This window comes from Hemicordylus capensis, chromosome 2 (assembly GCF_027244095.1).
Source record: "Hemicordylus capensis ecotype Gifberg chromosome 2, rHemCap1.1.pri, whole genome shotgun sequence".
Classification (NCBI taxonomy): Eukaryota; Metazoa; Chordata; class Lepidosauria; order Squamata; family Cordylidae; genus Hemicordylus; species Hemicordylus capensis.
Genome location: NC_069658.1, coordinates 194296265 through 194313173, shown reverse-complemented (window position 1 = coordinate 194313173; position 16909 = coordinate 194296265). Strand labels below are relative to the sequence as shown.

General features: G+C 45.9%; 1 protein-coding gene across 1 annotated transcript in view; it reads right to left on the bottom strand.

Moving 5' to 3' along the window:
• ITGA5 (integrin subunit alpha 5) overlaps nt 1-16909 on the bottom strand; it is a 119447-nt gene that overhangs the window by 13447 nt on the left and 89091 nt on the right. Inside the window, exons 20-23 of the mRNA XM_053301226.1 lie at nt 9745-9895; nt 7549-7641; nt 4064-4143; nt 2775-2855 (exon numbers count right to left, since the gene is read on the bottom strand). Of these exons, the coding sequence (XP_053157201.1) occupies nt 2775-2855; nt 4064-4143; nt 7549-7641; nt 9745-9895 (405 nt within the window). The remainder of the gene's footprint in view (nt 1-2774; nt 2856-4063; nt 4144-7548; nt 7642-9744; nt 9896-16909) is intronic.

Here is a 16909-nt window from a genome sequence, read left to right as displayed (position 1 = left end):
TATCTATCTATCCCGCTGAGTCTTTTCCACCATGGGTGACCTATGCCCTCTAAATCATGGGACTGCCCTCTTAACTAGAAAACCTCATAATATTTCTTCCAGTTATGTTATTCAATTCAATGCTCTCCACTTCTATCCACACATTTATAGTCAGCTGCAAATTATACTGAACACAGACTGATAAAAGTCTGCAATGGATGTCAACAATTAAGTTTACTGCTTAAATCGCTCACACTTTGTACCAGGAAAAGGTGGTTTTTGCACCAATGCATCTACAGTCATCCATTGCCAACCACGGTTTTGAGAATATGTGAATAGGAAATTGTGACTGGTCTTATCAACCACAACCTGAGTATCTGTGGCTGGCGAGGTTTTTTAGTGATTGGGGTGTGTGTGTTTGAGCGATGGGGTGTGTGTGGTTCAGAGGTTCGATCTGCTCATTCCTCTTGGTGACCTTTGCTGACCTTGCTCTTTCCTTGCCAATTTAAAATGCCTTTGAGTGATTTGGGGGAGGGGGAGTTCAAAAAAATTTCCAGAGGTTCGATCTGCTCATTCTTCTTGGTGACTCTTGGCAATACTACAGGATTTGTTGTGATTTTTTAAAGCATTTTTTGGGTATTTTTTCCTTTATTTTTAGGTCTTTTGCAGTCGTGGTTCCCCTAACCCTGTTTCCCATAGACTTTAATGCCTCGCCAAGCGCAAATTTGCCAATGGCAAGTTTTTGCCAGAACGGAACCCTAGCAGTTGGTGAGGTATGGCTGTACACGCAACTTAAGGAAAAGGCATAATGACCTTATGCACAAGGATAAGGGCAATTTTGTGACTGTGAAACAATTCAGTACAAAGTGGGTACTGCTGATTCATTGGAGCCTGCAACAAAATGAGTTTTCTGTTTGGGCTAATATGGGGCCTTTCCAGATGGTCCTTCCATTCCATCTTCTTTGCTGATTTCTACGGGCAATGTTGCTGGGGTTTAAATGACATGCAGCTCCATGCAGATTTTTTTTTGCCCACAGTTAGCCATCGAATCCATGAAAAAATAGCATTTTTTCGACATTACTTTTGCTCTAACTTGAATGCACACTGCAACATTTTGCACAAGGAAGAAAAGGTGTGGATGGTCACAGCGCAATCTGTGCAGGAGTGATCACCTACTTAGCTGGGGACGGATGGGAGGGCTGGCTCCCGAGGGTATGCCATGCATGCCTCCTCACTTCCATACATTTTTCTTAAAGTTCTTGCCTTGTGTCATCCATTTCCCACCCCCTTTCCAGGCCAGTTGCACAACGTTATGAACTTTTGCCCCTTCATAATTTTCAAAATTTATATTACTGTTCTTGAGCAATAGAGCTCTTCTTTAACCTTTAGGAGGAGAAGTGTTCTCCCTCTACCTCGGTTTGGTGTTCTCTATCTGTCTCTGTGTTGTGTGCCTCCAAATCAAGGCTGCACAACTTCGGCTCTCCAGATGCTGATGGACTACAACTTCCATATTCCCTAGCCACAGTGCTCAACAGATGGGGATGTTGGGAGTTGTAGTCCAACAACAGCTGGAGGGTCCGAGTTGTGCAGTCCTGCTCCAAATGATGGCTGCTTTTGATTCCATATTGCAAAGAGGAGTCTTAGTCACTTTAAAGGAGTGTTTGCTTGCTACGTGTTACTCCTCTGAGATTGCAGATGCAGGGAGGGCTGCTCATAGGAGCAGCCTCATAAGCTTTCTGACACAGACCTTGAGGATCAATTCACACATGCATGTTCTTCCTGCTGCAACCGAAGCAAGACTGATACTTGTGAATGAGCCATTGTAAAACAAACATCGGAGGGAGAAAGTTGCTGTGTTACCTTAAACCAGTAGTGCACAACTTTGGCCTTCCAATAGATGTTGGCCTGTCGGTCAGGATAATGGGAGTTAGGAACATAGGAACCTGCCGTATACTGAGTCAGACCATAGGTCTATCTAGCTCAGTATTGTCTTCACAGAGTGGCAGCGGCTTCTCCAAGGTTGCAGGCGGGTATCTCTCTCAGCCCTATCTTGGAGAAACCAGGGAGGGAACTTGGGACCTTCTGCGCTTCCCAGAGCGGCTCCATCCCCTGAGGGGAATATCTTATAGTGCTCACACATCAAGTCTGCCTTTCACATGAAACCAGGGTGGACCCTGCTTAGCTAAGGGGACAAGTCATACTTGCTACCACAAGACCAGCTCTGCTCTCCAGGGAGAGAGAGAGAGTCCAACAACAGCTGGAGGGACACAGCTGTGCAACCCTGCCCTGATCACAAGACTTTTCAGGAGAGCAGATCACAAATTCAGCTACAACACAGTAAGTGATGTACACAGGTGTGTGAACTGTCGCGGGCTCAAAATCACTTTGTGATAGTCAAGATGGGATCAGTTTCAGGTCAATTTCATTCACAGGTAATACCTGGCATATCACAGGAATGAAATAAACATGGGGATGTTGTAAAGAGAGCTTGACATGGAAAACAGGCCAGCCAGAGACAATTTTTGTTCCTCATGGATGCCAACTGACATTCTCTTCCCAAACAAAAAGCATGACCAAGGCTTTGTTGGAATGATGGTGAGGAAAGGAGAGTACCTGTGAGCATATGCAGAGTGCCAAACCATTTCCTCACCACTGGGTAATCACAATTCACCTCCACCCATCAGCAATTAGAGGGCAGAGCTTCCAAGCTAGGAGGTGGTGCCTTGTAGGCAAATCTGTGCCCCCCCATCTCTATTTTTCAAAAATTAAGCACTGGATCAGAGCATCATACTTACCCATTGACAGAGAAATGCAGGGCAGCCTCGACACGCAGGGGGAATGGCACCACCTCGCTATGGGAATTGTTTGCGTTCTTGCTGTGGAGAAGCGGATAAGGTTATGGGGGGAAACTGGGGAACAGATGGGTTACGCAAGGCTATCGCAGTGAGGCAAAGGGAAAAGAGAGCCAGCTTGGGTGGTGATCCTCCTTGTGGTCAGGATACAGGCAAACAGTGCTTCTGTCTTTCAACATTCACTCTAAGGTATGTGCAGCATGGTACATGCTAGGGTACCTTCCCAAGGCTCCTGAGAATTGTCAGCCTGGACACACAGAAAAAGCCTATTTTAAATATTGCACTGAACACCGAATGCTTTAAAGCAGTGGTTTTTTTACTGTGTTCTGCAGAACCCTGGTGTTCCTTGGAAGTTTATCAGGTGTTGATTAATGAAGTGATCATTAATGGTAGACAAATTGCCCTGAAATAAGAGCTTGTCCACCATGACCAATCTTCCATTACAAATGTACAGCCACAGCTAAGTATTGGGTCTGTTTCGGGGTGTTTTCCCGGTTCATATGGGAATCAACTTCAGTGGCTTCCTATCTGTTCCTGAACAGAATTCAAAGTGCTAATTATGAACCTTAAAGCCCTAAAGGGGCTGGCTGGATGCAGGGACGCATATTTAAATAGCGCTGGGATGGACAGGTAGTCATGCAGGTAGGTGGACGGATGGATGGATGGAGGTGTGTGTGTGCATGTGTGTGTGTGTGCGCGCGTGATATACACAATCCTATGTTTCTCTACTGAAAAGAAAGTAAGCCCCAGTGAACTCAGTGGAGGTTACTTCCAGGTAAATGTGTATAGGACTGCAGCCTTAGGAAAGTGGGGGCAGTGTTGCCTGTAACAGGGATTCCTAGATGTTGCTGACTACAACTCCCATCATGCCCAGCCAAAGTCCACTGCAGCTGGAAATGATGGAAGTTTGCAGTCAACAACATCTGGGAATCCCTGTAACAGGCAACACTAGCGGGGGCGGAAAGAGATTTAATAGAAAAAGGAAGAGGGAGAGAATTAAAAAGAAGGAACTAGGGGCTTGACTTTGTTACAAAAAACAGGGAGGGAGGGACTATTTGGAACTTTGCTTTAGGGAGCAGAATGTCTCGGGCCAGCATTGCCAACTTCCCAATGGGTTTCTGCTGACACTGTGCATCTCTAGCTGGGAGTTCCCATGGAGCAGCTAAGGGGGCCAGACAAGGGGAGCAGGTACTGGGGTGGGTGGGTGGGTGTTTTCCTTCATGCATTTTTACCTGCGAATCTGAAAGTCAAACTGGATGGATTTCTTAGCATCGATGAGGTGAGGCACAGTAAAGCGCAGGCCTCCCCAGAGCTAGAAGAGATATGCAGCAGATATGGGTGTTAGTATCCATGCCCTCGAGACCCTTTTCCTCCTTTCACTCTCTCTGACTGCATGTTTGTTTGTTTAACATATTTTTATACCGCCCAAAATTTATGCCTTGAGGCGGTTTACAACAAAACAAAACAAATGACAACAAAAAGTTAAAAACATGAAAACAATTTAAAAAATTTAAACAATATTTTAAAACAATGTTAAAACTATTAAAACAATATTTAATTAAAAGCTTGGGTGAACAGATGCTTCTTTAAAGAATTTTTAAAAGTTGTAAGAGATGGGGAGGCTATTATCTCAGCAGGGAACATGTTCCAAAGCCTTGGGGCAGCAATGGAGAAGGCCCGTCCCCAAGTAGCCACCAGATGAGCCGGTGGCAACTGCAGACTGAGCTCTCCTGATGATCTCAGTTGGTGGTGGGGTTCATGATGAAGAAGCCGTTCTCTTAAATACCCAGGCCCCAAGCCGTTTAGGGCTTTATAGGTTATAACCAGCACCTTGTATTTTGCCCGGAAACTTATCGGCAGCCAGTGTGGCTCTTTCAATACGGGAGTAAGAACATAAGAACAACCCTGCTGGATCAGGCCCAAGGCCCATCTAGTCCAGCATCCTGTTTCGCACAGTGGCCCACCAGATGCCGCTGGAAGCCACAGACAGGAGTTGAGGGCGTGCCCTCTCACCTGCCATTACTCCACTGCAACTGGTACTCAGAGGCATCCTGCCTTTGAGGCTGGAGGTGGCCCACAGCCCTCCAACTAGTAGCCATTGATAGACCTCTGCTCCATGAAGTCATCCAAACCCCTCTTAAAGCCATCCAGGTTGTTGGCTGTCACCACCTCCTGTGGCAGAGTTTTCCACAAGTGGATCACGCATTGTGTGAAAAAGTACTTCCGTTTGTTGGTCCTAGACCTCCTGGCAATCAATTTCATGGAGTGACCCCTGGTTCTAGTGTTGTGTGAGAGGGAAAAGAATGTCTCTCTCTCCACTTTCTCCACACCATGCATGATTTTATAGACCTCTATCATGTCTCCCCGCAGTCGTCTTTTTTCTAAACTAAATAGCCCCAGGTGTTGTAGTCTTGCCTCATAAGAAAGGTGCTCTAGGCCCCTGATCATCTTGGTTGCCCTCTTCTGTACCTTCTCCAGTTCAACAATGTCCTTTTTAAGATGTGGTGACCAGAACTGTACGCAGTACTCCAAGTGTGGTCGCACCATAGTTTTGTATAAGGGCATTATAATGTTAGCCGTTTTATTTTCAGTCCCCGTTCTAATGATCCCTAGCATGGAATTTGCGTTTTTCACAGCTGCCGCACACTGAGTCGACACTTTCAACGAGCTGTCCACCACGACCCCAAGATCCCTCTCCTGGTCCGTCACCGACAGCTCGGATCCCATCAGCATATACTTGAAGTTGGGATTTTTCGTCCCAATGTGCATCACTTTACACTTGCCAACATTGAACCACATTTGCCATTTTGTCGCCCACTCCCCCAGTTTGGAGAGATCCTTTTGGAGCTGCTCACAATCCGTTTTGGATTTCACTACCCGGAAGAGTTTGGTATCATCTGCAAATTTGGCCCCTGCTTCTAGATCATTTATGAATAAATTAAAAAGCACCGGTCCCAGTACAGATCCCTGGGGGACCCCACATCTTACTTCCCTCCATTGTGAAAACTCTCCATTTATACCTACCCTCTGTTTCCTGTCTTTCAACCAGTTAGCAATCCACACATGTACTTGTCCCCTTCTCCCATGACCGCTAAGTTTCCTCAGGAGTCTTTGATGAGGAACTTTGTCAAAAGCTTTTTGGAAGTCCAGGTAGACTATGTCAACTGGATCACCTTGAACCACACACTTGTTGAGACCCTCAAAGAAGTCCAAAAGGTTGGTGAGGCAAGATTTACCTTTGCAGAAGCCATGCTGGCTCACTCCCAGCAGGGCCTGTTCTTCTAGGTGCTTTACAATTTTATCCTTGAGGATGCTTCCCATCAATTTGCCTGGAACGGACGTTAGGCTAACTGGCCTGTAATTTCCCGGATCGCCCCTGGATCCCTTTTTGAAAATCGGTGTTACATTTGCTACTCTCCAGTCCTCTTGTACAGAGCCCGATTTCAGGGATAAGTTAAATATTTTAGCAAGGAGGTTGGCAATTTCACAATTGAGTTCTTTGAGGATTCTTGGATGGATGCCACCCGGCCCTGGCGATTTGTTAGCTTTCAGTTTTTCCAGACAGTTTAGAACATCATCCCTTGTCACTTCTATCTGACTCAAAACTCTAGCCTCCATCCCTAAAAAGCCTGGTTCAGGAACAGGTATATGCTCAGTATCCTCTGCCGTGAAGACAGATGCAAAGAACTCATTCAGCTTCTCTGCAACCTCCATATCCTCCTTAATAATCCCTTTCACTCCCTCATTGTCTTATGGTCCAACTGCTTCCCTGGCAGGTTTCCTGCTTCTGATGTACTTAAAGAAGTTTTTGTTATTCCCCTTGAGACTTTTGGCTAAATGTTCCTCAAACTCTCTTTTTGCCTCCCTTATTGTCACCTTGCATTTCTTTTGCCAGAGTTTGTGTTCCTTCCTGTTCTCTTCGTTTGGACAGGCCTTCCCATTTTGGAAGGAAGTCTTCTTCCCTTTTATGGCTTCCTTGACGGTACCCGTTAGCCATGCTGGCATCCTCCTGGACTTAGTGGAACCTTTCCTCCTTTGGGGTATACAATCTAACCGGGCTTCTAATATTGTGGTTTTGAGTAAACTCCATGCACTCTGGAGCGAAGTGACTCTCCTGATTTCCCCCCCTCAGCTTTCTTTTCACCATACTCCTCATTTTGGAGAAGTTTCCTCTTTTGAAATTTAAAATGTCTGTGTTTGACATCCTTGGTGATTCTCTCCCCGCATGTATGCTGAATTTGATGGCACTGTGGTCACTCTTCCCTAAAGGGTTGATGACACTGACGTCACGCACCAGGTCCTGGGTGTCACTCAGAATTAGGTCCAAGGTCGCCTTCTCTCTGGTCGGTTCCATGACCAACTGTTCTAGGGCACAGTCATTTAGCGTATCTAGAAATTTGACCTCTTTGTCCTGACCTGACTGTGAATTTACCCAGTCTTTGTGTAACCTGGTCTCTCCAGGATGACCCAGAGACCAACCTGGCTGCCGCATTCTGGACCAACTGTAGTTTCCGGATTACACACAAGGGCAGCCCTACACAGAGTGCATAGCAGTAATCCAGTCTGGATGTTGCCGGTACATGTACCATTGTTCTGAGGTCGTTTATGTTGTGCAGGGAGAAGCACAAATGCATTCCATGTAAATTCCATCCCTCTCATTCTGCATTGCCCACCCCAAATAGGAGTTCTCCCCTATCCACCTAGCATAGACACTCACACTGGTGCCTGCTTTCATTGGATTGCCAAGGTCACAGATAAGTGTGCTGGTGTCGTTCACTGTCTCATAGATACAGCTCAGGCTGGAGAAGTTCTAGATGAAAGAACAGAGAGAAAGCATTGTTAGACGGGGAACATGCCTGTGGTTCTGCAAAGGATGCAATAAGAGTGGAATCATCCTCCCAGGCCCACCCACAGGTGATTCCTGTCTTGTTTTACAGAGGGAAGCACACAGCACGCTACAAACTTAAATGGATAATGTCAATTTCCTCTCCCTGAGGAATGCCGCTAACAGCAATTCTATAAGGGGAAGGGGCTAGGATTCTCTGACCAAGAATTCTCAGAACCCTCTTGGTTAAGATTGTCACCTGCTTAAAGGAGTCTTAGTTGACCCCACTTCTTACTTCCCCCCATTTAGAAAACTGTCCATTTATTCCTACCCTCTGTTTCCTGCCTTTCAACCAGTTACCGATCCATACATGAACCTGCCCCCTTATCCCATGACTGCTAAGTTTACTCAAGAGCCTTTAATGGGGAACTCTGTCAAAAGCTTTTTGGAAGTGCAAGTATACTATGTCAACCGGATTACCTTTATCCACATGACACTCTCAAAGAACGCCAAAGGGTTAGTGAGGCAAGACTTGCCCTTGCAGGAGCCATGCTGGTTCTCCTTCAGCAAGGTCTGTATGTTTAACAATTTTGTCCTTAAGTATGCTTTCCATCAATTTACCCAGCACAGAAGTTAAGCTAACCAGCCTGTAGTTTCCTGGGTCCCTATTTGAAAATCTGTTACAGTAGCTACTTTCTAGTCTTCTGGTACAGAGCCTGATTGTAGGGGGGTGGACAGGGATTACATATTTTTGCTAGGAGACCAGCAATTTCACATTTGAGTTCCTCCAGAACTCTTGGGTGGATGCCAGTTGGCCCTGGCAATTTGTTAATTTTTAGTTTTTCAAGACAGTAACAACTCTCGCCACATCAAATTGGCCCAGTTCTTCAGCCTCCAACCCTAAAAGCGGGGATATGGTCAGTATCCTCCACTGTGAAGACAGATGCAAAGAACTCATTCAGCTTCTGTGCAATCTCCTTATCGTCCTTAACAATCCCTTTCATGCCCGCATCATCTAAGGGTCCATCCACCTCCTTAGCAGATTTTCCACTTCTTATATATGTAAAGATTTTTGTTCCCCACCCCCACCCCTGACACTTCTAGTTATAGGCTCCTCAGACTCTCTTTCTGCATCCCTTATTGACTCCTTGCATTTCTTTTGCCAGAGTTTATGTTTCTTTGTGTTCTCTTCATTTGGGTAGGGATGGGCCTGGACCGGTCCGGAGGCCATTCTAAAGGCCTCCGGAACTGTCTGGAACGGTCTGGACCTGGGCGGTCCAGTTCGGGTGGGTGGGGGGCTTTAAGAGCGGGTGGAGGGTTTACTTACCCCTCCCGCCTCTTTCCCGTTCTGGCGCCCTAAGTTTAGTAGTAATTGGGGTGGCAGGATACCTCCCTGCCGCCCCTTCCCCGCTGCTGCTCTGCAAAACTCCCAGAAGTACTTTGCACGTGCACACGTCACAGAGACGTGAAGCGTGTGCACAATGTGCATGTGCGCAAAGTACTTCTGGAAGTTTTGCAGAGCAGCAGCGGAGAAGGGGCGGCAGGGAGGTATCCTGCCGCCCCAATTACTACTAAACTTACGGCGCCAGAACGGGAAAGAGGCGGGAGGGGTACCCTCCACCCGCTCTTAAAGCCACCCCCCACCCCAGTGCCAGACCGCAGTTTGGCGGTTCCGTGCACACTCCTACATTTGGGCAGGACTTCTATTTTCTGAAGGAAGTCTTTCCTTTTATAGCTTCTCTACTTATTAGCCATGCTGGTGTCCTCCTGAACTTGGTGGCACCTTTCCTCCTTCTTGGTATACATCCCAACTGAGCTTATATTATGGTGGTTTTAAATAAGTTCCATGTTTTCTGTCCAGTGGGTCACAGGCAGGAGTCTTTCTCAGCCATACCTGGCGATGCCAAGGATTGACCTGGGACCTTCTACATGCAAAGCAGGTGCTCAACCTCTAAGCTACAGCCCCTCCCCATCTACTGTATTTTAGAGGAGGCCAGTCTCTATTGCCCATACCCTACCTTTCTAGCCAGTGGGATGCAAAGTCATTTGGTGGAGGGGAGAGAAGATGTCACCTGTGGAGATACCTACCTGATAGTTTCGCAGAACCCCAGTGTAATCTGCCTCAGGTGGGACAGTAACATGGAGCTCAGCCTCATAGGCACCACCTTCGCCACGGTTCTGTGCAATGAATGAAAGATTCAGTGCATTCTTGTCTCCCAGGTACACAACATTATGATCCCTGCAAGAAGTTGGACACAGAAAGAGTGAGAGCAAGCACTAAGATGGCAAACTTCAAAGCAGAGATTCAAGCATGTCTTTTTAAAGGAACACCGGACAGGCAGTGCTCCATGTGTAAGACCATATGACTATGAGTGTTTTCACACATGAGGCTTAAAGAGATGTGTGCTTAAATCAGTCTACCGTACTTGGCTAGGATGGATTCAATTTCTTTTGATGCTCCATCTTAGACTAGTATGTGAGCCACATAGCACTGGAGAGTTTCAAAGGTGTTTTTTTTAGTGTCATATACATGTACAAATGTCCTGTGCCTCAGGGCACGTACATCTCTGGCCTGTTCACAAAGTTTGTACACATACATGAAATGGGCTTGTATATTTATTATTATTTATTTAAAATATTTATACCCCTCCCCTCCAGTGCACTAATGCCCAGGGTGGCTCACAACAATGATAGATACAAGATACAATAAAAGTAATAAAATTAACTAAATTAAACAAAAAAGTTGTCATATTAAAAACCACAATCATTATTAGGTTCAAATTAAAGGTTATTTTAAAAGCTAAAAACTGAAGATTATAAAAAGCTAAAGAGTATATGAGCTGTGTATGTCAGATATTTATTTATTTACATGTATATCCTAACCACAAGTGTTCTTAGAAGCCTTTGCTTCTTCATGAAAGTACCTTGAGTGCTAGAAATACTGGCTGTTTGGACCTTGCTGAACTGAAATGGGACTTATCTGATAAGTTCATTCTCTGCAGTAGTATGGAATGTATCCATGAATGGGTTGCTCCTCCCACTCCCACTCATTCCAAAGACAAAGCCAAAGCCAATCAGCTTTTAGTGTATAGGGGAGGAGCTATGAAATTAAATGAAAATACCACCTTAGGTAAACATTGAATGTCCAGTCTGAGCACCACCTTATCCTTGTGGAAGGTGATTTATGGGCATCTACCTGTAAGACTCTGTGATCAGAGGTAATTTCCACGAAGAAGAAAAACCCTTCCAAGTTAGAATTCTATAGTCCACTGTAGCCAAAGATTCAAAAGGCAGCTTCATAAAGCAAGCAAGAATGAGAAAGAGGTCCCAGGCTGGAGACACGACTAGGTCATCTGGACAGAAGTAGGATAAACCCTTCAAGAACCGTTTTACTGTCTGGTTCTTGAACCAAGAAGAGTCCAAAAAGTGAAGTCTTAGATTCAATGGCTGCAAGGTGAACTCGTAATGAAGACATCTTTAAACCTCTATTCTTTAGGTGTAACGCGTAAGAACAAAACACGTTCAGCAATCAAAGAGGCTGCATCAAAGTTATGTAACTGCGGAAACTGTTAAAAAGTTTCCATTTAAGATCATATGATTTATCGTTATAGGCTTTCAAGCTGCTCGTAAGTCTTCCTGGAGTTCCTATGGGAAGGAGCATGATGTCCACTGGATTGAGAATGCGTCCCCAAGGAACGACTGGCCTTTCCCTATTCTGGAACAAAAGAGGTGGCAATGACTGTTCTCTGCATCTAAGGCGGTGGCCCACTTCTGAAATATTCAATGCACCGTCATGTGGTCTAGACTCCATTTATGAGACATTTCATAGGATCTGCTGAGAGCACCTGCTCAGACACTGGCACAACCTTGAATGTGAACAGCCTTCAGAGTGACCCCGTATCGTATGGATCAATGCCAGATATTCATAGTTAGGGCCAACAGGGTTCTGGACCCAGTTTCACCTTGTCTGTTTATGTAAGCTTTGGCAGCTGTGTTGTCCGTCTGAATGGTTACTGGTGCCTACCGTATAAATGGTAGGAAACCTTCAGTACCTTGAATACAGAAAGAAGTTCCAGGTAACTTATGTGCCTGGTCTTCTCTGGCCTTCATTAGTGACCCTTCATGCATAAGCCTCTCATCTGAGCACCCCGCCACTGTTCAAGTCAAGGGACTGCAGGATGGAAGGGGTTTCCTATAGAAAGGTGAGCCACATAAGTCCACCAGTTGACCACCCTTCTGACCTCTCTTGGAGGGCAGAGATGGATACTTTGTTGATCCGTCTGAGGGCAGAAATTGTTGAGGGACTAATGCGTCTCTACTACTACCAAATTTGGAGTGGGGTGTTTCTGTAAAAACATATGTTTCCCCTTCTGACCGCACAGAGTAAAAGATTTCCAAACGTTTCATGGGTTGCAATAGCAAAGAAGGCTTCTTCCAGTAGTTCTTAGCTATCTTGAGCAATGCAGCATTGAGTAGTAGGGATACAGGGGCGCAAGCATCTGCATCCATAAGTCCAAAAAGTGGATCTATATCACTTTTCTGCTGCTGGTCCAATTGCACTCCTAAAGAGGACACCATGCTAGATATATAGTCGGAGTAGAGCTTTAAGGCCTCTGATGGGGAGGTAGGATTAAGATCCCCCAAGAGCTCATTAGGGGAGGAACCCAGTGACACTAGTTTTGAATGAGAGTCTTCATCTGCTGCCTTCTCCTCATCTTCTTCTGGTTCACAATCCTTGTCTTCTGACAATGCTGCAGAACCTGTTGATTGAGAAGTTGGAGAAATCACTGGTGGTTCCGATATTAGTGCCAAGGCTTTGGATGTAGATGGAATTGGTGCAGGTGCTGGTGAAAGAGGCTGCTGTGTGGTAGCACTGCCCTAAAGGTTGGGAAGTTGCTCCTCTTGCAGTTTTTGGAGGTTGAATAGTAGGCCGTTTGGTATGTTGATTAAATCCCTTCATAGAGCAGGGGTATAGATCCGGAGGAGAGTGTGATCTAAATCTCAGAGACAGCTGTTGGGGCCTATACTCAGCAGAAAAACTGGGCTGTTCATGATACTGTTCGTAGCCACAAAGATAGGAACATCTATCATGCCTATCCCCTTTTCAGTACCAATAGTCTTGATGTCTATCCTCTTCTTGTTAACAGTAGTGTGTTCAGTATCGATCATAGGCATATCCTTCTCTTTCCTGATACCAATCAGTCTCATAGTAGTCTGAATAGAGAGATTCACAGAAGAATGTTTGTATCTCTCATCTCAGGATTGTTAGTGGTCATCCTTTGAGCAGCAACAGTTACGGTGGTAGTCATAGTGTCTCTGCCCATCTGAGTCTGAGGGGTAGGTATACTCTTGCAGTGGGGCGAAACCGGCCATGGAAAAATAGGCGGTGACTGTTCTTCATCCTCAGGATCGAGGTGGTCATTTGCATCTGACAGAGGTGTCTTGGATTTTGGAGAGTTAGGCCACGCTGGATGGTAATCTGGTGAATCCGTGAGGTCTCGAGCCTCGCTCATAGCTAAGCCTAACAGAGAGAGATCTTGTCGTGTATCTACAGTAGAGGTTAGGGGAACCACAAACTAATAAGCATGGAACCCCTTAAAGAATATAACATCGAAACCCCGCCAAAATCAACTCGATAATAAAAACAGCAGCAACAGCAGCTGCCTCAACTACACCAAAACCTTCAAAATTAAACAAAACTAACCATAAGCCCCCAAAAAGTAAAAGTAAAATAAAACAAAACTCCAACAAAATAAACTCCAAAAGACCAACCTTCGGTTGTGACCAAATGGTGTCTTGGTAGAGATGTCACTTATGTCAAACCCAAGGGTTGGATCTTCTTCATCATCATCATATTCTTCTTCTGATTCAAAGGGTTTGTAGCAGGTGTCAAAGCTTACTGCCTCATACGTAATTTTGATAAAAGATGCCCTGCCGGCGCTGAAGTCAGTGGCTTCATTGATTTCTGTTGAAAGTTGTTTTCTTCTTCAGAGTTCCTCCTGAGGGAACCAATGGCTTAGTGGTCACATCTGGAACCAATGTCTTCTATCCAGTACTGCGGGGGTGGATGGTACTGGGCTGGTGACTTGTCCCAAGGCTGTGGTTTCTTCCAGTACCGGTGCATTTGTTGCCAACATGCCCTTAGGCAAGTGTAATAGTCCCTGGATCTGCTCATCAACTATTGCAATGGTTGGAGTTTCAGCAGATGTATTTGAACTCTTTTGTTCCGAGATCAAATGGGAAGATTGGAGGGCTTGTTCCCAAAGCACAGAGCAAAGCCAAGACATCCGATTCCTTTGTGCTGGTTTGGTGAATCTTAACTTGCTGTGTCCGTTAGATGAAGGCAACTTTGCCGCACACCTCACACATCTTTTAAGGATGACTTTACTCACCATGTGACCATTGGCCACTTGTGTGTTCCTCTCTGTCCCAACCAGGAATGAGGAGAGGAAAAATGGTGGGCGGGGAGTGTGAGAGAAGGGAACTGAATAAACAAACCAGAAAGAAAGGAGATGGGCGGGGGGGGGGGGTTAAAAGAAAGAAAGAAAAGAAAAGAAACCTCTGAGAAAGCTTGGAGAGTGTCCAGTGAAGTTGACCAAATGCAGACAATGAAAGACTGAAGGGATGAGGAGACACGCAGCCTCATGTATGGCTCTCTCTGGAACGGCTCACTCGGAGTATATATTACACCTATTTTCAAAGAGCTGCTTTGGCTGCCTATTTGTTTCCAGATCAAATTAAAGCCCTTAACTGTTTGGGTACTGGATACCTGAAGGACTGCCTGCTCCCAAGGGTTTATGCCCACCCAGCAAGGTTGTCAGAGAGGCCTTTGCTCCATGTGCTGCTGTTGAGAGAGGTAAAACTGTCATGCATACAGGACAGGGCCTTCTCTGTTGTTTTGCCCCCAGGCTCTGGAATGCTTTCTCCGTGAATGTTTGCTCTTTGAAAGATGATATAAAAATTGAATAAATAAAAATATAAGGGAAGGGACAGAGCTCCCGCCAAAATCAAGGAGAGAGAAACTTGGAAAGTTTCTGACATGGGCTCTGCCTTGGCGCAGAGCCCAGAAGTGCAAAGTACAGAGACTATGTCAAAGAATATGAGGATTCCTACCCCGTTTCAGGTAACTTGAGTCCACCACTCCATGCCCTCAACTGTGCCAGGACTTAGGTCTGAGAAGCAAGTCCATCTACTCTGGTGTCAGAAGTTCATGACACTTCCAAGTCCGCAGAAGCTGCAGATCAGTTGATGACTGGAGTGTGTGGGTCTGGATCCTGCAGAATGATCCCACAAGCAGGTGAAGGAATGGCGAGGAAATCTCCTCAAATCACTCCCCTCCCATCCGAATCAGTGCAGGCTGAAACTGCCTGGTGAGGGGACTAAAGACTCCCACAATTTTCTTTTGCTGAGGAGCTGGTCTCATTGTTGTTGGCCGTAGACATGAAGGCAGATGCTCACGCCTCTCTCTTTTACCAGATTTCCAACCCTTTGCTCTAAGGACCTCCTGAGGATGCGTTCTATACGAGTTTAGTCTTCTGTCTGATTTATATAAGGTTGACCGGGCTGCTGGCCTTTGCAACAGGTTCCATTATCAGATTTGGCTTATGCATTCAGGTAAACATCTCACGTAATGTATTGTTTCTACATGAAACTGCCGGGAGAGGTCATCCGGGGACTTGGACTGAGTTGCCAGCAATATGCAGATGACACTCAGCTCTATCTCTCCTTGTCACCTGATCCTAGGGAGGCCGTGGATGTCCTGAATGGGAGCTTGGAGGCTGGAGTGGGCTGGATGTGGGTTAATAAACAAACTGAATCCAGACAAGGTGGAGGTGCTGTTGGTCAGTAGGAGAGCCAATTGGGATGAAGGGATTCGGCCAGTTCTGGATGGGGTTGAACTCCCCCTGAAAGAGCAAGTGCACAGCTTGGGAGTACTGCTGGACCCGGCTCTGCTTGCACAGCTTCAGTTAGCGCACCAGCGGCATCCCTTCCTGTGGCTTGATCTGTGGAAGATCAGGCCACAGTGACCCAGGCCTTAGACATGTAACGGCTGGATTACTGTAGCATGCTCTACGTGGGGCTGCCTTTGAAGAATATTTGGAAACTGCAGCTAGTGCAAAATGCGGCAACTAGGATTTTATCCGGAGCTGCCTGTTAGGGTCACATCACACCCATTCTGAAAGAACTGCGCTGGCTACCAATTTGTTTCTGGGTTCAATTCAAGGTGGTGGTTTTGACCTTTAAAGCCCTTAATAGTTTGGGCCCTGGATATCTGAAGGACTGCATGATCCCAAGGGTTTCTGCCCACTTGACAAGATCACCAGAGGGGGCTCTGCTCCGCGTGCCAAGAGAGACTTACTCTCTTACTCAGTCATTGCCCCCAGGCTTTGGAATGCTCTCCCGACTGGTATCTGCTCCTCAACAAGTAAAGACATGGCTCATCAACCAGGTTTTAAATAAAAGTATTGGGTTTTTTTTACTATTGCTGCTTTGTGTTTTATGTATTACTGTGTTATATATAGGTTTTTAAGAACATAAGAACAGCCCTGTGGTTCAGGCTCAAGGCCCATCTAGTCCAGCATCCTGTTTCGCACAGTGGCCCACCAGATGCCCCTGGAAGCCACAGGCAGGAGGTGAGGGCATGCCCTCTCTCCTGATGTTACTCCCCTGCAACTGGTACTCAGAGGCATCCTGCCTGTGAGGCTGGAGGTGGCCTATAGCCCTCCAGCTAGTAGCCATTGATAGACCTCTCCTCCATGAAGTTATCCAAACCCCTCTTAAAGCCATCCAGGTTGTTGGCTGTCACCACATCTCGTGGCAGAGAATTCCACAAGTGGATTATGCATTGTGTGAAAAAGTACCTCCAGTTGCTGGTCCTAAAACTCCTGGTAATCAATTTCATGGGATGGCCCCTGGTTCTAGTGTTAAGGGAGAGGGAGAAGAATTTCTCTCTGTCCACTTTCTCTATACCATGCATGATTTTATAGACCTCTATCATTTAATCTTTTTTCCAAACTAAATAGCCCCAAGTGTTGTAGCCTTGCCTCATAAGAAAGGTACTGTAGGCCCCTGATCATCTTGGTTGCCCTCTTCTGCCCCTTTTCCAGTTCTACAGTGTCCTTTTTTAGATGTGGTGACCAGAATTGTACGCAGTACTCCAAGTGTGGTCGAACCATAGTTTTGTATAAGGGCATTATAATATTAGCCGTTTTATTTTCAAACCCTTTCCTAATGATCCCTAGCATGGAATTGG